The sequence below is a fragment of the Fringilla coelebs genome (assembly GCF_963513975.1).
Source record: "Fringilla coelebs genome assembly, chromosome: 22".
Lineage (NCBI taxonomy): Eukaryota > Metazoa > Chordata > Aves > Passeriformes > Fringillidae > Fringilla > Fringilla coelebs.
Genome location: NC_140048.1, coordinates 3,920,817 through 3,941,663, shown reverse-complemented (window position 1 = coordinate 3,941,663; position 20,847 = coordinate 3,920,817). Strand labels below are relative to the sequence as shown.

Sequence of the window (20,847 nt, the reverse complement as noted above, 5' to 3'; positions counted from 1 at the left end):
GCACCGGGTCTGGAAGGGAATAACGTGGGAAAAGGGATAGAAAACATCCAGGAATGCTGAGCTGGGAACTCCTGGATCCCATGGACAGGGGGAAAATCCAATCTGCCCTGGACTGCGATGGGGATGGTTTTGCATGGAAGTGCACCAGATCTGGAAGGGAATAACATGGGAAAAGGGATAGAAACCACCCAGAAATGCTGAGCTGGGAACTCCTGGATCTCCACATCCCACGGACAGGAGTGAAAATCCAATCTTTGCTCCGGCTTTGCCAGTTCCTCCCCGGCTCCCTTTAATCTCTGGCTGATCCGGGGGCAGGCGGGAGCTGCGATCCCACCCGGGGGCTCCATGGGAAGGCTGAGCTCTTCCGCACGCACGGAGGCTCCATCCCGAATTCCTCGGGGCGGATCCTGCCGCGCTGCCAAGGATTTGCTCATCCCCCTCCTTCCCCGCCGCTTCTCCGCGCCTGTTGCTCATCCCGGCGTTCGGAAATGTCAAAAGCCGAGCGAGGGGAATCGGGGCAGCCGGAGAGACCTCGGCTGCCCTTCCTCCCTCCCTCCTCCTCCTCCTCCTCCTCCCGTTCCTCCCTTTTCCATCCGCGCAGCCCCGAATCCAAGGGGCCCTCGTGCAGCCTTGGCAATCGCGGGGATTTAATCCCCGCTTTAGGAACAAAAATAAACCCTGGACAGGCAGGGAGAGGCTGGAAAGGCGCCGGCCCCGGGTGGGCTGGGAATGTTGGCCAGGATTTGGGTCGCTCCCAGGCAGGAAAACCAGGATTCTGGGATGCAACACCAAAATTCCCTCATTCCAAGCATCGTTTGAGGCTGAAAAGAGATTTAACCCTCAGCCCTACCCCCAAACAATCCCAAAAATTCACTTTCCCCCTGGGGTATTTCCGTGTGCAGAGCTGTTCTGCAGCCCCCCAAAAGCAGCACAAAACGGGATTTTCCGGCTTTTTCCCGGTGTTCAATATTCCAGGCCACGCTGCCCTGCTGCCGCAGCCGGCACGTGTTCCCGGAGCGTGTTCTCCCGCAGGTCGTGCCTGGGATTTATGGCACAAACACCTCCAAGTTGTTTTACAAGGAATGCTGAGCCTCAGGATCACCGCCTGGGAGGCACAAAAAATCCTGGGAATTCACCTCCTGCCCTCCCAGGGCATCTTCCACAAAGGAATCTCTGATTTCCAGCCCAATTTCCAAACTTGTTCCGGTTTCCCAGACTTTTGCTCGGCTCTTTTCCCACCTGGTGCGAGGAGAGATTTAAAAAACAGGAATTTGGAGTGGGTGAGGGTTTTTTTTTTTTGGGATGTCCCGGTGTCAAACAGGGAAGGATGCCTGGGATTTGCCAGGCTGTCAATCCATCAATTCCCAACAGCCTCAGGAAAGGCAGGAAAACAAACCAGGAATGCAATTCCCGTCCCTGCTGCCCTCCCCAGCCACTCCCTGCTTCCGATTTCCCAACAAATCGAGGGGAAAGAGGGACAAAAGGAATGGATGGAGCTGCCCTGGCTCCGATTTTCCCTCTGGATCGAGGATGGATCCGGAATCCAGCCATGGGGAGATGGGGAAGGAGCTGGAAAACCCCCGGGTGGGGGCTGTGCATCCTCGGGGGAAGCTGTTGGGGAATTCCCACCGGGAATGAGGAATTCGGGAAGTTTTGTGCCCGAGGCAAAGCCGTAGGAAGGATGGGAATTTGCAGTGGGAATGGCAGCCGCTGGGATTTCCCCAAATTCAGGATGGATTTCCTTCCATTTTGGCTTTTTTTGGGATCATTGGGGGTGGCCTTGTGAGGGGTCAGGGCTTTCCCCAGCACCCAACAGTGCCATTAATCCATAAAATTCCCAAAAACCACCAATTCCAAACTTTCCTGGAGCTCAGGATTTTTTCTCCCCACTTTTCCAGGATATCTGACACCATTTTGGGGCTTTTTTTGGGATCATTGGGGGTGGCCCTGTGAGGGGTCAGGGCTTTCCCCCGCATCCAACAGTGCCATTAATCCATAAAATTCCCAAAACCCACCAATTCCAAACTTCCCTGGAGCTCAGGATTTTTTTTCCCCCCACTTTTCCAGGATATCTGACCCCATTTTGGCTTTTTTGGGGATTGTTGGGGGTGGCCCTGTGAGGGGTCAGGGCTTTCCTCAGCATCCAACAGTGCCATTAATCCATAAAATTCCCGGAAACCACCAATTCCAAACTTCCCTGGGGCTCAGGATTTTTCCCCCCTACACTTTTCCAGGATATCTGACCCCATTTTGGGGCCTTTTTGGGGATCATTGGGGGTGGCCCTGTGAGGGGTCAGGGCTTTCCCCGGCACCCAACAATGCCATTAATCCATAAAATTCCCGGAAACCGCCGATTCCAAACTTCCCTGGAGCTCAGGATTTTTCCCCCCACCCTTTTCCAGGATATCTGACCCCATTTTGGCTTTTTTTGGGGTCATTGGGGGTGGCCCTGTGAGAGGTCAGGGCTTTCCCCGGCATCCAACAGTGCCATTAATCCATAAAATTCCCGAAAACCACCAATTCCAAACTTCCCTGGAGCTCAGGATTTTCCCCCCCACACACTTTTCCAGGATATCCGACCCCATTTTAGCTTTTTTTGGGGTCATTGGGGGTGGCCCTGTGAGGGATCAGGGCTTTGCCCGGCACCCAACAGTGCCATTAATCCATAAAATTCCCAAAACCCACCAATTCCAAACTTCCCTGGAGCTCAGGATTTTTTCTCCCCACTTTTCCAGGATATCTGACCCCATTTTGGGGCTTTTTTTGGGGTCATTGGGGGTGGCCCTGTGAGGGGTCAGAGCTTTCCCCGGCACCCAACAGTGCCTTTAATCCATAAAATTCCCAAAAACCACCAATTCCAAACTTCCCTGGAGCTCAGGATTTTTTCCCCCCCCACTTTTCCAGGATATCTGACCCCATTTTGGCTTTTTTGGGGGTCATTGGAGGTGGCCCTGTGAGGGGTCAGGGCTTTGCCCGGCACCCAACAGTGCCTTTAATCCATAAAATTCCCGGAAACCGCCAATTCCAAACATCCCTGGAGCTCAGGACTTTCCCCCCCCCCAGGATTTTGGCTTTTTTTGGGGTCATTGGGGGTGGCCCTGTGAGGGGTCAGGGCTTTCCCCGGCACCCAACAGTGCCATTAATCCATAAAATTCCCGAAAACCACCAATTCCAAACTTCCCTGGAGCTCAGGATTTTTTCTCCCCCACTTTTCCAGGATATCTGACCGTCAGCATCGAGCCCCTGCCCCCGGTGGTGGTGGGAGACGCCGTGACCCTGAAATGCAACTTCAAAACCGACGGGAAGATGCGGGAGATCGTCTGGTACCGGGTGAGCTCCGACGCCTCGGGAATGGGAATGCGGAGCCGGCCGGGAACAGAAGGTCAGGGCGGGATGAGGCAGGAGGAGCAGACGGAGCTCGGGATGACGGGAATATCAATTCCAGGGAGGAGGAGGAGGAGGAGGAGGAGGAGGAGGAGGAGGAGGGAGGCAGCTGGGCTAGGCTGGGAATGGGGCTGGGAGGGATGGAGGGTGGATTTGGGGTCATCGGGGTTTGGGGTCATCGGGATTTGGGGTCATCGGGGTTTGGGGTCATCGGGATTTGGGATCATCGGGGTTTGGGATCATCAGGATTTGGGATCATTGGGATTTGGGGTCATCGGGATTTGGGATCATCAGGGTTTGGGATCATCGGGGTTTGGGATCATCGGGGTTTGGGATCATCGGGATTTAGGATCATTGGGGTTTGGGATCATCAGGGTTTGGGATCCCTCTGCGTTTGGGATCATTGGGGTTTGGGATCATCAGGGTTTGGGATAATCGGGGTTTGGGATCATCGGGGTTTGGGATCATCGGGGTTTGGGATCATCGGGGTTTGGGATCCATCTGGGTTTGGGATCATCGGGGTTTGGGGTCATTGGGATTTGGGGTCATCAGGATTTGGGATCATTGGGATTTGGGATCATTGGGATTTGGGGTCATCAGGGTTTGGGATCATAGGGATTTGGGGTCATCAGGGTTTGGGATCATCGGGATTTGGGATCATCGGGATTTGGGATCATCAGGGTTTGGGATCATCGGGGTTTGGGGTCATCGGAGTTTGGGATCATTGGGATTTGGGGTCATCGGGGTTTGGGATCATCAGGGTTTGGGATCATCGGGATTTGGGATCATCGGGATTTGGGATCATCAGGGTTTGGGATCATCGGGGTTTGGGGTCATCGGAGTTTGGGATCATTGGGATTTGGGGTCATCAGGATTTGGGATCATTGGGGTTTGGGGTCATCGGAGTTTGGGATCATCAGGGTTTGGGATCATCGGGGTTTGGGATCATCGGGGTTTGGGATCATTGGATTTGGGATCCATCGGGATTTGGGATCATTGGGATTTGGGATCATCGGGGTTTGGGATCATTGGGGTTTGGGATCATCAGAATTTAGGATCATCATTGGATTTGGGCTCCATGTGGAACCCCCTCCTTGTTTTTTTGGGTTTTTTTGGAGTGGCTGCCATTTTAGGGACGGCTCAGGATTGGGTTGGGATTTGGATGTCGGAGTTGAGGTTGGGACCACTCTGCCAAGAGCTTGGTGGGTGGAAAATGGTGGGGAAAAGGAAGGAAAGTGGGGAAAATTTGGGATATCCGGGGTTTGGGGAGAAGTTTGGGGATCTTCATGGAGAGCTTTTAAAAAAACCCCAAACTTTCCCTGTTCCAAACATGTCTGGGAATTTGGGATGTTGAAGAGGAGGGAAGCTCCTGGTTTTATTTGGGAAAGGGGAATTTGGAGCCTGTTTTATTTGGGAAAAGGGAATTTGGAGGCCAGTTTTATTCAGGAAAGGAAGGATTTGGATGTTGGTTTTATTTCGGAAATGTGAATTTGGGGGCCAGTTTTATTTGGGAAAAGGGAATTTTGAGGCTGATTTTATTTGGGAAAGGAAAGATTTGTATGTTGGTTTTCCTTGGGAAAAGGGGGATTTGGAGCCTGGTTTTATTTGGGAAAGGAAGGATTTGGAGGCTGGAGCTGCCCCTGGATCATCATTCCTGAGCCTTGATCCAGCCTCAGGTTCACCAATCCTGAGCTTTCTCCGGCGAAATTTGGGATCAGCTGCCATCCATGAACGGTTTTCCCCAAGAGAGCCTGAAGTTTTCCAGGGAAAACTCCTGGAGGAGGCAAAGAGAGAGCGAGTGACATCAGATGGAGCAGCTGGGAATATTTTTCCTTGGATTTCCCATCCTGTTCCTGCTCCCTGGACAAGGAGCTGCCCTTCCCTAATGCTCCCCTCCACTCCCAGGTTTATGAGCAGGGAAAGGATGGGTGCAAATCCGGCTGTTGGAACGTGGTGTGGGCACAGGAGCCTCTCCATGGAATCTGAGATGGATTTTCCTATCACTATTTATGGATGGAACCCTAAATGCTGGACAGGCAGGGAACAGAACCCCAGACCTGCCCCGAATCCAAAATCCCAGCTTGGAACTGGTTTCACCTCCCTCCTGTTTTTTTTAGGGAGGAATTTTTTTCTGCTGGCTCCACCGTCTCCACCAGGTTTTTCCTTCCCTTTTCCACTGGGTAATATTGGATTAACCCACTTTCCCGGGAGCTGGATTTGCATAATCCCCCCTGCCAGCAGCGATGTGGGAGCGGCTGCTGCTCCGGAGCAAACGATGCCCCGAGAAACCTCAGAGGCAAAGGGAAGGGCAGAAATATCCCAGCTTTGATTCTTATCCCCAAAAATCCCCCCTTTCTTCCAGGGGTTTTTACCCCTCCTTCCCCCTTGCTCCTTTCCCAGGGAGTTTTCCAGGTTTGGGAAGTTGGGTTTTTCGTGGAGCATCTCAGGATTTGCCCAATTCCTTCCTGATTTTAAGGGTTTTTTTCCCGTTTTTCTCCCTGTTTTGCCTCACTCCCAGACTTTTGCAGCTTCCCAAAGCTCCTGTGGCAGCTCTGGGGTGTTGGAGGTGATGGATGGATCTGGGAGAGCCGGGGTGGAGCCTCTGGAGCTGTGGGGTTCCGTTTATTCCACCTGTAAATCATGGGAATGTGGCTCCGGGGCGCTGGATTGGGGTCACGCCCGGCTCCTCATTCCCGTGATTTATTGGACAGGGAGCAGAAGCAGCTCCCGGACTCTGAGGGATCTGAGCTGCTCCAGGGGCGGGAAGGAGCAGGGAAAAGGGGGAGAGAGGAGGAAAAGTCGATGGCAGCGCTTTGGTGGGGAGTGGAGTTGGGAATAACCCCCGGGAAGGATCCCGTGGGATGGATCCGTAACCCCTGGGATGGATCCGTAACCCCTGGGATGGATCCGTAACCCCTGGGATAGATCTGTAACCCCTGGGATAGATCTGTAACCCCTGGGATGGATCTGAAACCCCTGGGATGGATCCAAAACCCCTGAGATGGATCTGTAACACCTGGGATGGATCCAAAACCCCTGGGATAGATCTGCAACACCTGGGATGGATCCAAAACCCCTGGGATAGATCCATAACATGTGGATCTATAACCCCTGGGACGGATCAATAACCCCAGGGATGGATCCATAACCCCTGGGATGGATCCGTAACCCCTGGGATGGATCCGTAACCCCTGGGATGGATCTACCCCTGGGATGGATCTGTGACCCCTGGGATGGATCCGTGACCCCTGGGATGGATCCATGACCCCTGGGATGGATCCATAACCCCTGGAATGGATCTGTAACCCCTGGGATGGATCCATAACAAGTGGAATGAATCCATAACATGTGGGATGGGTCTGTAACACCCAGGATGCATCTGTAACCCTTGGAATGGATCCATAACCTGTGGGATAGATCCATAACCCCTGGGATGGATCAATAACCCCTGGGATGGATCAATAACCCCTGGGATAGATCCATAACCCACAGGATGGATCCATACCCCACAGGATGGATCCATAACCCCTGGGATGAATCCGTAACCCATGGGATGAATCCATAACCCACAGGGTACATCCATAACCCCTGGGATGGATCCATAACCCCTGGGATGGATCCATAACCCACAGGGTACATCCATAACCCCTGGGATGGATCTGTAACCCCTGGGATGGATCCATAACCCCTGGGATGGATCCATAAACCCTGGGATGGATCCATAACCCATGGTACATCTATAATCCATGGGATGAATCCATAACCTGTGGGATAGATCCATAACCCCTGGGATGGATCCATAACCTATGGGATGGATCCATAACCCACAGGGTACATCCATAATCCATGGGATGAATCCATAACCCACAGGGTGCATCCATAACCCATGGGATGGATCCATAACACACAGGGTACATCCATAACCCCTGGGATGGATCCATAACTCCTGGGTGGGTGATCCCATTGGGATCTGTGCGCTCCAAGGCTGAGGAGCCTCATCCCATGGATAAAACCCCATGGAGGAGCCCCACACTGCCACCAGCACCCACAATTCCAGCAATTCCCCTGGAATCCCCAGGGATGAGGGGCAGACAGGGACAACCCTTTTCTCCTGCTGGGAAACCCCTCAGCTGCTGGAACACCTCCGATTTCGGCATTCCTGGGATGAGCGAAGGGAATTTTTCCCAGAATAAACAGGAACACATCCCGCAGGCGGAGGCGTTAATTAACATCCAACAATCCCGACACCTCCGCGAGGTGTGATGTTCCCGGGAACAGGTGTGAACACGGATCTGCACCTGGAGAGCTCCTGGAAAAGCCTCGGCAGGAGGTGGGGGTGGCAGAATCCGCTGGGAATGAGGCTGGGAACACCCGGAGCTTGTCTCCGCGGTTCCCGGAGGATCCCGGATTCGTGTGGCCGGTTCCAGGATGGGAACTGGGAAAATTACTTCTTTTCCCAGCGGAACTCAGGAAAGCAGGAGAGGGAGGGGAAATCCTTGGAGGCTCCAATCCAGCTGTGTGCAGCGGGAAGGGAAGCGCAGCCGGGTTGGGCCGGGCTTGGAATGCGGGAATTTGGGAGCTGCAGATGGGATTTGGCGGATCTGGGGTCAGACCAGGGCCAGGCACCGTTCCCTGGTGCTGCGTGGGATTCCTGGGAATGAAGGGTGGGAATGGAGGGGAGCCCACAGAGCTCTGCCTCCGTTAATTAGAGTTTGGTGCTCAGGGTAATTAGCGGGAAGGGAATGAGCTGGAGCTGGGATTGCTGGCAGCAGGGCCCTGGCATTGCTCCTGGTAGTATCCCTGGAGTATGGGGATTGTTCCATGGAGTATCCCTGGAGTGTGGGAAAAACCTAAATCCGGAGTTTTCCTGCATAACAAGTTTTTCCCATTGGTTGTGATTCCTGGGGAGTGGGTGAGGGAGGCAGGAAAAAACCTAAACCAGGAGATTTCCAGGATAACGAGTTTTTCCTGTTTCCTTCTCCAGGGAATGGGCAGGAAAAAATCCTAAACCAGGAGTTTTCCAGGATAACAAGGTTTTCCCAGTTGATTCTCCAGGGAATGGGCAGGAAAATCCTAAACCTGGAGTTTTCCAGGATAACAAGGTTTTCCCAGTTGATTCTCCAGGGAATGGGCAGGAAAATCCTAAACCTGGAGTTTTCCAGGATAACAAGGTTTTCCCAGTTGATTCTCCAGGGAATGGGCAGGAAAAAAAACTAAACCAGCAGTTTTCCAAGATAAAAAGTTTTACTGGTTGATTCTCCAGGAATGGCCAGGAAAAACCCCTAAACCTGGAGTTTTCCAGGATAACAAGTTTTTCCCAGCTGATTCTCCAGGGAATGGGCAGGAAAATCCTAAATCTGGAGTTTTCCAGGATAACAAGTTCTTCCTGGTGGCTCTGACGTGGACACTGCACCCCCCGACCCCTTCCCCCCCGAACACCAGGAATGCTGCAGCTGCTCCAGGGAATTTTCCCTCTCTCCAGAGCCATTTGCTTGGAGAAAGGGAATCCATCGATCTGTCCTTGGGCCAGATCCTGGATCAGATCCCAGTTCTGCCCCTTTCATCCCGCATCCATCACTTCCCAATGATTTTGGGTCCTTTGGGCATCCTGACAGGAGGATCTGGAGATTTTAATGGATTTTGGGAACTGCAAATGTCCATTTTAACGGATTTTGGGATTTGTTCGGGTCGCTGTGGAGGGGAGGGCAGCAGGCAGGCGTTTTGTTGGGAATGGGATTTTTCCTGGGATTTATGAATAATGCAGGAAGCAACGCCTGGAATGTGCTCCTGCTCCTTTTCCCAAAATTCCTGGATGTGGAGATATCCCCTGGGACAGGAACCATGGGATGCTGCCCCATTATCCTCCTTTTTTGATTCCCAGTTGGGCTGCAAATTCTGATGGAGCTTCTCCTCCCAAAAAATTCCTGGATAAAAAGCTGGAATTAGGGCTGATCCCTGGAGAGAGAGAGAGAGAATTCCTGATGGGCCTTTTCCTACAATTCCCTGGAATTCCCTCAGGATTGGAAGCAGCTCTCCCACACCTCAGGGAATGTGAGGATTCCCAGAGGGTGATTCCAGCTCCCCTTGGATGGGGCAGGATTTGGGCCCACATCTGTCCAGATGTGCTGGGAAAATCCCAAATCTGCAAATTCCCAATCCATGGGCGCCACCTCCACCACTCCCAGCATTTCCCACCCTAAAAGAATCCCTAAAATCCCACTGGATTTGGATCCCCTTCTCCATCCCAGAGCAGCTCCCAGGTTTCTCCTCAAACCCAAAGAAAAATCCGGAAAAATCCTTGGAAACTTCCCTGGAAACTTCCCAAGGCCGGAGATTTACAGCTCCCATCATTTTTCCCGCTTTTCTTTATCCCAGATCAGTGCCAGGGTGGAATTTCTTTCCCATAAAAGCCTCAGCCTGGGATAATAAACTGGAAGAGTTTTTTTAGTGACAGATTTTTTTTTCCCTCCTTTTCCAGCACTTTTTGCCATAAAAAAAAAAGAACGAAAAAAGGAAATGGGGAATAATAGTGGAATTTTGTGTTGGGTGGGGATTTGGGGTTTTGTCCTTGGGAAATGCTGCATTTGAGGATTAAATCCCAAAATAATCTTCTGTTGTTCCTGGTTTATTTTAAAAAATGGGAATTTTTCCCTCTCTGCTGGAAGCTGGTTTAGCCCCAAAATCCCCATTTTTCTCCATATTTTTCCACTAAAACTCCTCAAAAGCAGGGAAGATAAATCCAGAGGCATTGGGAGACACAGGGAATAGAATCCTAAAAAAAAGCCATTTTCTGTTTAAAAATGACAATTCCCAGCTGGAAAATGGAATAACGGGATGGAAAACGTGGATTTTGGGTTCACCTCAGCATCATAAATCCATAAATTCCAAGATGAAGGAGGCTGGGATTCTATGGGTAAATATGGAAATCGTGATTTTATAACAACAAAAACTAAAGTAAAAACGAGAATTAAAATGAAAACAGAAACAAAACTAAAATTCTAATGTAGGTATTTAAATGCATCGCATAAAATATTAAAATAAATGTATTTACAGCAATTAATACAGATTAAAATTCGAATACATGTATTCAAGTCGAAATAAATACCCACATATAAAAAAAATTATATCAAAATGCAAATAAATCTATTAAACCCTAAATAAACACATTCAAATTTAAACAAATCTATTCAAAGAGAAATCCATTTATTCAAATTCTCGGAATGAAAACCCTTTGAAACACCCCCAAAAGGGCCCAGAATTCCCAGATTTGGGACCCTGACGTTGTTTCCCACAGGTCACTGACGGCGGCACCATCAAGCAGAAGATCTTCACCTTCGATGCCATGTTTTCCACCAACTTTTCCCAGATGGAAAACTACCGGAAGCGGGAAGACCTCGTTTACCAATCCACCGTGCGGTGAGTCCTTCCTCCCTATCAATGCCAATTTTTAGGAATTTTTTCCCGCTATTTTCAGCCACATCAAAAGGATTCCAGTGGAACCCGCGCCCCATCCAAGCGTTGTTCCCGTTTTCCTGATGATTCTCAGGGAAAAAAGTGGGGGAAAATGGGGATTTTTAGAGGTGGGAATGAGCAGAGAAATCCAAAAATTGGGAAAACCAGATCCATGTTTATTTATGAAACGGGCACAGGAGCGCCTCCTTGCTTTTATTCCAAGCGAGAATCACTTCCAGAATTCCGGGTTTATTCCTGATTCCACCCCTGCTCCATTCCCGCTGCTCCAAAACCAAATCTGGAGCTTGGAAAAAAGGTCAGGAGAGGCTTCATCCAAGGGGAAAAAATCTGGGATGAAATTTCCCTTCCTCCCGGTTTCTTTCCGGCTTCGTTTCCTGGGGAAATCAGAATTTCCTGATTGGATTTTCCCAGCATGGGGAGGATAAGAAAACCTGGGATTTCCTCCAGTCACAGGAGGTTTTCCCACCTGGAAATATCCAGAATGTCCCAGGAATGGATGGGCCTGGCTCATCCCATGGGTTGAGCTGGTGGGGAGTGGGGAATTCTTCCCAATCCTTCGGAATTCAGGAATTTTTTTGGGGTGATTTTTGCTGGTTTTCCCTGCTACGTTTGCAGGTTTTTATCCTTAAGGAAAAGTGCGGCTGTGTGGGGATGAGTATGGATTTAGAGTGGGAAAAAGGGTGGGAAAACGGGGCTGGGAAGGGGATATTATGGGATGGATCCGGAGGATGGATTCAGGCCCTGCTCAGGAGAGGCTCGGGAGACGTTTGGGATGCTCAGCGGCGTCAGGAGATGCTCAGGGATTACTCCAGGAATGCTCCAGGAATGCTCTGGAGATGCTCAGGGTGCCCGGGGGCCACTCAGAGAATGCTCAGGGGTCACTCAGAGGATACTCCAAGATTACTCAGAGGATACTCCAAGGTTACTCAGAGGATACTCTGGGGATGTTCAGGAGAAGCTCGGGATGCTCATGAGGATGCTCACATGGAGCAGGAGTTACTGCAGGGTTACTCAGAGAACACTCAGGACACTCAGAGGTCACTCAGGGGATACTCCAAGGTTACTCAGAGGATTGTCCAGGGATGTTCAGGAGAAGCTGATGAGGATGCTCCCGTGGAGCAGGAGTTAATTGCAGGGTTACTCAGAGGACACTCAGAGGATACTCCAAGGTTACTCAGAGGATACTCCAGGGATGTTCAGGAGAAGCTCAGGATGCTGATGAGGATGCTCCCGTGGAGCAGGAGTTACTGCAGGGTTACTCAGAGGGCACTCAGGGGTTACTCAGAGGATACTCCAGAGATGTTCAGGAGAAGCTCAGAATGTTCACGTGGATGTTCAGGTAGGTCAGAAGGTACTCCAAGGTTACTCAGAGGAGCCAGATGATGCTTGGGATACCCCAGGGCTACTCAGAGGATGCTCAGGGGGTGCTCTGAAGATGCTCCAGGGATCCTCAAGGGATGCTCCGGAGATGCTCCAGGGGTACTCCAGGGATGCTTGGGATGCTCTGGAGATGCTCCAGGAATGCTCCAGGGATCCTCAAGGACTGCTCCAGGGATCCTCAAGAGATGCTCAAGGACTGCTCTAGGGATCCTCAAGGGATGCTCCAGGGATTCTTGAGATGCTCTGGAGATGCTCCAGGGACGCTCCAGAGTTGCTCCATCCCTGCTTTGGTTTCCATGGATCCATGGAGCTGCTCCTCGGATGCTGAACACATTCCTGACTCCCGTGTGGAGAAGGTTTTGGCAGCTGCAGGCAGGAATTTCACATCCCTGACCTGGGAGCTGTAAATCCAGCTGTAAATCCAGCGCTTCCCTTGGGATTTGGCCATCACTCGCCTCCAGATGGGGAAATCGGGGAATTAAAGTGGATTAAAACATTCCCTGCGTGTGGAATGAAGGATCAGGAACATCCCCTGGAGCAGGAACAAGGATCAAACATTCCCTGTGGAGGGAGTGAAGAATCAGGAGCATCCCTAGAGCAGAAACAAGGATCAAACATTCCAGGAATGAGGGACTGGATAATCCCTGGAGAAGGAACAAGGATCAAACATTCCATGGAATGAGGGACTGGATAATCCCTGGAGCAGGAACAAGGATCAAACATTCCAGGGAATGAGGGACTGGATAATCCCTGGAGCAGGAGCAAGGATCAAACATTCCCTGTGGAGGGAGTGAAGGATCAGGAACATCCCTGGAGCAGGAACAAGGATCAAACATTCCAGGGAATGAGGGACTGGATAATCCCTGGAGCAGGAGCAAGGATCAAACATTCCAGGGAATGAGGGACTGGATAATCCCTGGAGCAGGAGCAAGGATCAAACATTCCAGGGAATGAGGGACTGGATAATCCCTGGAGCAGGAACAAGAATCAAACATTCCAGGGAATGAGGGACTGGATAATCCCTGGAGCAGGAGCGAGGATCAAACATTCCATGGAATGAGGGACTGGATAATCCCTGGAGTAGGAACAATGATCAAACATTCCCTGTGGAGGGAGTGAAGGATCAGAAGCATCCCTAGAGCAGGAACGAGGATCAAACATTCCATGGAATGAGGGACTGGATAATCCCTGGAGCAGGAACAAGGATCAAACATTCCCTGTGGATGAAGTGAAGGATCAGGAGCATCCCTGGAGCAAGAACAAGGATCAAACATTCCATGGAATGAGGGACTGGATAATCCCTGGAGCAGGAACAAGGATCAAACATTCCCTGCTCATGGAACATTCTCCCTGCAGAAGGAGAACAGGGAATCAACCATTCCCTGCCTGTGGAATATTTCCCAGACCTGACAAGGAAAAGCTCCCACTTTTCCTGGTTCCAGCTCTCTGTTTTCCTCCCTTTCTCCACACGCTGTAGAACGAATGGAATTTGGGAGCAGAAAATTCCCCCGCTCCAGCACCAGGCACTCGAAAGCCTCAGGAATGTCCGGGAAATCGGGCGTGGAGCTGGGAGATGTCGGCAGGAAAAGGGTTTTCATGGCATGGCCTTTTTTTCCCCAAGGAAACCAGGAGGTGATCTGGTTTTCCCAGAGCTGGTTTTCCCATCCACTGGATTTTTTGGGAACTGTCCTGCTGGATTTTGGGCTCTCCCAAAGAATTGGGGCAAACCTGTGAAGAGTTTGGGAACGGAGGATGCTTTTCCCAATCCGGGTTTTTGCTCATGTTCATTCTCCCTTTCTTTTTCCATCTATTCATTCTCTCTTTTTTTGGGAATCTGGTGGTTCAGGCACAGCTGGAGCCATCCCAAGGAGCTTTATCCCAGGAGGAGCCGCCCTTATCGGCATTATCCCGGTCCTTATCAGCATTATCCCAGCCCTTATCAGCGTTTTCCCAGGCTGAACCGTCCTTATCAGCTTTTTCCCGGGTGGAGCCAGCTTTATCAGCGTTTTCCCGCTCACAATCAGGGTTATCCCAGGAGGAACCGTCCCAGAGAACGTTATCCCAGGAGAAGCCGGCCACATCTGCGTTTTCCCGGTTCCTTATCAGCCTTTTCCTGCTCCTTATCAGCGTTTTCCCGAGTGGAGCCAGACTTATCAGCCTCTTCCTGCTCCTTATCAGCGTTTTCCTGGCCTTATCAGCGCAGCCCAGGGGCTCTGGCTCTGTGCTGTGAAAAGCAAAGCTGGGAGAGATCCAATCCCTCCAATCCCAGTTCATTTTCCCTTTCCCTTGATTAAAATCCCACCCTCATTAGGAATTCCCAAATCCCCTTTTCCTTGTATTTCCAACTCCAGGACGCACCAGGGAGCGTTTGCCTTTCCAGGGCCAGTTGTTCCCTGCCTCCCATCCTTGGGAATTCCAAACTGAGCCTGCCAGGCCCCCAAATCCGCGTGCAACTCCAAAGGAATCCTTCCGAAAGGGCTGGAGCGGGATCGGAGCCGCTCCGAGGTGCTGCTAGCGGAGATTCCCGATCCGTGCGTGGATAATCGGAGCCTGGAACAGATGGCAGAGGCTCGGTCGGAAGCGTTGTATCCATGGAAAGGAGGGAATGTTCACTTCCAGGGGGATCCTTGGAGCGGGAAGGCAGCCAGGGGCTGGAAGAAGGGAAAAGCAGAGCTGGAATCCGCCCAGAAGGGGAAAATTCCCCCGAGCGGGATTTTTAACCGGGGCGCTCCATGAGGGAATCACTCCCATCCACATGGGATGGGTGAGGTGGGATGAGGCTGCCAGAGAGAAGGGATAGAATCTGGGAAGAGGGAATGCTGCAAGGTGGAAGGTGGGATGGATCTCTTGGAGGAGGGAATGCTGGCAGCCGGAGAGGAGGGATGGATTTCCTGGAAGAAGGAATGCTACCATTGACGTGGGATGGATGTCCTGGAAGAGGGAATGCTGCCATCCAGAAGCTGGGATGGATCTCCTGGAAGAGGGAATGCTGCCATTGAGGTGGAAAGTGGGATGGATTTCCTGAAAGAAGGAATGATGCCATTGAGGTGGGATGGATCTCCTGGAAGAGGAAATGCTGCCAGCCAGAAGGTGGGATGGATGTGCTGGAAGAGGGAATGCTGCCAGGTGGAAAGTGGGATGGATTTCCTGAAAGAAGGAATGCTGCCATTGAGGTGGGATGGATCTCCTGGAAGAGGGAATGCTGCCATCCAGAAGGTGGGATGGATCTCCTGGAAGAAGGAATGCTGCCAGGTGGAAGGTGGGATGGATTTCCTGAAAGAAGGAATGCTGCCTTCCAGAAGGTGGGATGGTGCCAGGATGCTTTTCTCCACCACGGAGGGATGGCTGTGCCAGCTGGAAAGGTGGAATGTTGCTGGAAAAGCAGGATGAGGCTTCTGGATTGTGGAGTGGGATAGTGGTTGGTCCTGACTGGAAAGGCGGGATGTTTCCAGCTGGAGAGGTGGGATAGTGATGACTGGAAAGGCAGGATGTTGCCAGCTGGAGAAATGGGATAGTGACGACTGGAAAGGCGGGATGTTTCCAGATGGAGGAGTGGGATAATGCTTCCGACCGAAAAGGCAGGATGTTCCCAGGTGGTGAGGTGAGGTGATGCCAACTGGAAATGTGGGATGCCACCATCCAGTGAGGTGGGATAACACTTCCGACTGGAAAGGTGGGATGCTTCCAGCTGGAGGAGTGGGATGATGCTTCCGTCTGGAAAGGCAGGATGCTTCCAGGCAGTGAGGTGGGATGATGCCAGCTGGAGAGGTGGGATAATGCTTCCGACCTGAAAGGCCGGATGTTTCCAGGTGGTGGGGTGGGATGGTGCCAACTGGAAATGTGGGATGCTTCCTCCTGGAGAGGTGGGATGCTGCCATCCAGTGAGGTGGGATAATGCTTCCAACCAGAAAGGTGGGATAATGCTGCCAACTGGAAATGTGGGATGTTTCCAGCTGGAGAAGTTGCGATGATGCTTCCGGCTGGGGAGGTGGGAAGTCACAGAGCAGCAAGGAGGGATGGGACCAGCTGGAGGGGTGGGATGGGATATTGGCTGGAAAGGCAGGATGGTCCCTGCTGGAGAGATGGGATGGGATATTGGCTGGAAAGGCAGGATGGGATATTGGCTGGAAAGGCAGGATGTTCCTAGCTGGAGGGGTGGGATGGGATATTGGCTGGAAGGGCAGGATGGTCCCTGCTGGAGAGGTGGGATGGGATATTGGCTGGAAGGGCAGGATGGTCCCAGCTGGAGAGGTGGGATGGGATATTGACTGGAAAGGCAGGATGGGATATTGGCTGGAGAGACAGGATGGTCCCTGCTGGAGAGGCGGGATGGGATATTGGCTGGAAAGGCAGGATGGGATATTGGCTGGAAAGGCAGGATGGTCCCTGCTGGAGAGGCGGGATGGTGCTGCCATCTGGGAAGGAGGGATGGTTCCAGCTGGCACTGTGGGATGGGATATGATGGGATGGTGCCGGCTGGTGAGGTGGGATGGTGCAGCTGAACGGAAAAGTGGGATGCTGAGGACCAGGAAAGTGGGATGCTGAGGATCAGCGAGGTGGGATGCTGAGGATGCTGAGGACCAAAAAAAGTGGGATTCTGAGGAGCAGAAAGGGGGGATTCTGGGGATCAGAATTGTGGGATTCTGGGGAGCAGAAAGGGGGGATTCTGAGGAGCAGAAAGGGGGGATTCTGGGGATCAGAATTGTGGGATTCTGAGGATTAGAAAGGTGGGATTCTGGGGAGCAGAAAGGTGGGATTCTGAGGAGCAGAAAGGGGGGATTCTGGGGATCAGAATTGTGGGATTCTGGGGAGCAGAAAGGGGGGATTCTGAGGAGCAGAAAGGGGGGATTCTGGGGATCAGAATTGTGGGATTCTGAGGATTAGAAAGGTGGGATTCTGGGGAGCAGAAAGGTGGGATTCTGGGGAGCAGAAAGGTGGGATTCTGAGGAGCAGAAAGGTGGGATTCTGGGGAGCAGAAAGGTGGGATTCTGAGGATTAGAAAGGTGGGATTCTGAGGATTAGAAAGGTGGGATGCTGCTGGCCAGGGAACCGGGATGCTGCCCATCAGCCAAGCGACCCCTGTGCAGCCTCCCGGGCATTCCCAGCTCCAGCAGCACGGATCCTTTGGCACAACTCCTCCTCTCCTGTTTTTCCCAAGTCTATTAAAGGTGGATCGATGAGTGCTGCGGGATTTTGGGATTTGCTGCGCTGGGGTGGCCCGGCAGGGCCAGTGTCAAGGTTTCCCGTTGGCATCCGCGGGCAGGCGATGTCTGTGGCCACGGATTTGCGCTCCATCCACGTCTCCTTCCAATAACGCAATTCCTTCCCCTCGGAGGAGCTGTCAGTGCCGGGGAACTCCGGCTGCTAAAGCATTCCCGAGCTCCTCCTGCAGCCTTTGGAGTTATTAAGAGTTTATTGATCCCCGTCCGACGCCGCACTATCCAGGCGCCGACGGATGAATCCCACGGGAAAACGGGGTGGGGATGGAGTGGTGAGCACTGTCCCTCCTCCACAGCCTTCCCGAGGTCCGGATCTCGGACAACGGTCCCTACGAGTGCCACGTGGGGATCTACGACCGAGCCACGCGGGAGAAGGTGGTGCTGGCCTCCGGGAACGTGTTCCTGAATGTGATGGGTGAGTGTGGGATCGGCATTGGGATTGAGGGAAAATCACTGTGGGGTCTCGGGGTGCAGGGACAGCAGGGATTGGGATTGTTCTGCCATCTTCGGGGGTAGGAATGGGCGTGGGGATGGGGATGGGGATGGGGATGGGGATGGGGATGGGGATGGGGATGGGGATGGGGATGGGGATTGGGATGGGGATGGGGACAAGAATAGGGATGGGATTGGGATGGAGATGGGGACAAGGACAGGGATGGGATTGGGATGGGGATTGGGATGGGGATGGGGAGAAGGACAGGGATGAGATTGGGATGGGGAAGGGGACAAGGACAGGGATGAGATTGGGATGGGGAAGGGGACAAGGACAGGGATGGGATAGGGATGGGGAAGGGGACAAGGACAGGGATGGGATTGGGATGGGGAAGGGGACAAGGACAGGGATGGGATTGGGATGGGGATGGGATGGCATGGGGATGGAATGGGAATTAAAATGAGAACAGATTGGGGATGGGGATGAAGATGGGGACAAGGACAAGGACATGGACAAGGACAGGGATAGGGAATTGGATAGGGACAAGGACAGGGATGGGATTGGGATGGGGATGGGATGGGAATGGAAACGGAAATGGGAATGGGAACAGATTGGGGATGGGGATGAGGACAGGGACATGGACAAAGACAGGGATAGGAAACGGGATAGGGACAAGGACAGGGATGGAGATGAGGGTGAGGATGGTGTGGGGAGAGGGATGAGGATGCCCATGGGGATGGGACATGGGTAGGGATAGGGTCAGGGATTAGGACAGGGAATGGATTGAGGGTGGGGACGGGGATGGGAGCAAAGATGGGCATGGGAATGGGAACAAGGATGAGGATGGGGATGAGGATGAAGGATGAGGATGGGATGGGCATTGTTGAGGACTCCTTGCTGACCTCCCGGCTCTGTCCCTGCAGCTCCCCCGACGTCCATCTCGGTGCTGGCCGCGGACACCCCGGCGCCTTTCAGCCGCTACCAGGCGCAGAACTTCACCCTGGTGTGCGTGGTGTCCGGCGGGAAGCCCGCGCCACTGGTGAGCTCCCAGCGGGATCATCCCTCCCACTGGCACACGGAATAACCCAACAGCTCCGCTGTGATATCCATCGGATCCTTCTGCTCTTCCATCAGGCCAAACCTGCTCCCCAGATCCCATCGTTCCATGGAGACTGTGGGATCTGGGAGAGGGGAAAGGACCAAACCTTTGGGATTTGGGAATGGGGAAAGGACCAAACCTTTGGGATTTGGGAGTGGAGAAAGGACCAAAACTTCGGGATTCAGGAGCAGGGAACCAAGCAGAACAAACCAAATTGTGGGACTGGGGAGCACGGAATGAACCAAACCTTCAGGATTTGGGAGTGGAGAAAGGACCAAAACTTCGGGATTTGGGAGAGAACAAACAAAACCTTCAGGATTTGGGAGAAAATGAACCAAACCTTCAGGATTTGGGAGTGGGGAAAGGACGAAACCTTTGGGATTTGGGAGTGGAGAAAGGACCAAAACTTTGGGATTCAGGAGCAGGGAACCAACCAGAACAAACCAAATTGTGGGATTGGGGAGTGCGGAATGAACCAAACCTTCAGGATTTGGGAGGGGAGAAAGGACCAAAACTTTGGTATTTAAGAGAGAATGAACCGAAGTTTTGGGATTTGGGAGAGAACGAACCAAACCTTTGGGATTTGGGAGAGAATGAACCAAATCTTTGGGATTTGGGAATGGGGAAAGGACCAAACCTTAGGGATTTGAGAGAGAATGAACCAAACCTTTGAGATTTGGGAATGGGGAAAGGACCAAACCTTAGGGATTTGGGAGGGGGGAAAGGACCAAACCTTTGGGATTTGGGAATGGGGAAAGGACCAAACCTTTGGAATTTGGGAGAGAATATACCAAACTTTTGGGATTTGGGAGAGAATGAACGAAACCTTCAGGATTTGGGAGAGAATGAACCAAATCTTCAGGATTTGGGAATGGGGAAAGGACCAAACCTTTGGAATTTGGGAGAGAATGAACCAAATCTTTGGAATTTGGGAGAGAATGAACCAAACTTTTGGGATTTGGGAGAGAATGAACCAAACCTTTGGGATTTGGGAGGGGGGAAAGGATGAAACCTTTGGGATTTGAGAAAATGAACCAAAATTTTGGGATTTGAAAGTGGGGAAAGGACCAAACCTTCAGGATTTGGAAGTGGAGAATGAACCAAACCTTCGGGATTCGGGAGCAGGAATATGACCGTGGCTTCCATCCCAAGGGACACTGAGCACACCCCCACCCCACTCACTGTCCCCTCTGTCCCCTCCAGGTGTACTTCAAGCGGGACGGGGAGCCCATCGAGGCCACCCCGCTGCCGGAGCCGCCGGCCGGCGCCAGCAGCTGGGCCCCCCGCAGCCTCCTGCACCGCGACCTGGACGACACCAAGGTGCCGAAATCCCTGGCGGCCGACGGCCAGCCGGGAACGGGCAACGCCTTTCCCACGGCGGATCCGCCACGGGGGCTGGCGGCCGAGCGGGATCCGGTGACGGAAAGCATTCCCGAGACGGTGGTGAGCCGGGAATTCCCGCGCTGGGTGCACATGGCCGAGCCCATCTATTATTTCCGGCACACGCACGCGCCCGTCAGCGACGGCACCGTCGAGGCCAGGGCCACCCTCACGTGGACCCTGAACCCCCAAATCGACAACGAGGCCCTCTTCAGCTGCGAGGTCAAGCACCCGGCGCTCTCCATGCCCATGCAGTCTGAGGTCACGCTGGGTAAGACGACGGATTTGGGGCTTTTCCTGGGTTTTGGGCATTTTTGTCCATTTTGCTGGATTTTTTTCTTTTTTTTTTTTTTTTTAGGTTTTTCTCTTTTCAATTTTTTGACTTTCTCTGCAGTTTTTGGCTTTTCTCTCGATTTTTCGGCCTTTCCCACCCATTTTTGGTCTTCTAAATTTTTTTTCACTATTTTTGGCCTGTTTTC

General features: G+C 52.3%; 1 protein-coding gene across 1 annotated transcript in view; it reads left to right on the top strand.

The window, feature by feature from the left end:
* The window catches only part of IGSF21 (immunoglobin superfamily member 21), a gene marked incomplete at its 5' end in the record, with an annotated part of 46,229 nt that overhangs the window by 20,168 nt on the left and 5,214 nt on the right, over window positions 1-20,847 (top strand). The window contains 5 exons of the mRNA XM_084220295.1: window positions 3,218-3,330; window positions 10,679-10,800; window positions 17,753-17,871; window positions 18,813-18,928; window positions 20,192-20,639. Coding sequence (XP_084076421.1) covers window positions 3,218-3,330; window positions 10,679-10,800; window positions 17,753-17,871; window positions 18,813-18,928; window positions 20,192-20,639 — 918 coding nt within the window. The remainder of the gene's footprint in view (window positions 1-3,217; window positions 3,331-10,678; window positions 10,801-17,752; window positions 17,872-18,812; window positions 18,929-20,191; window positions 20,640-20,847) is intronic.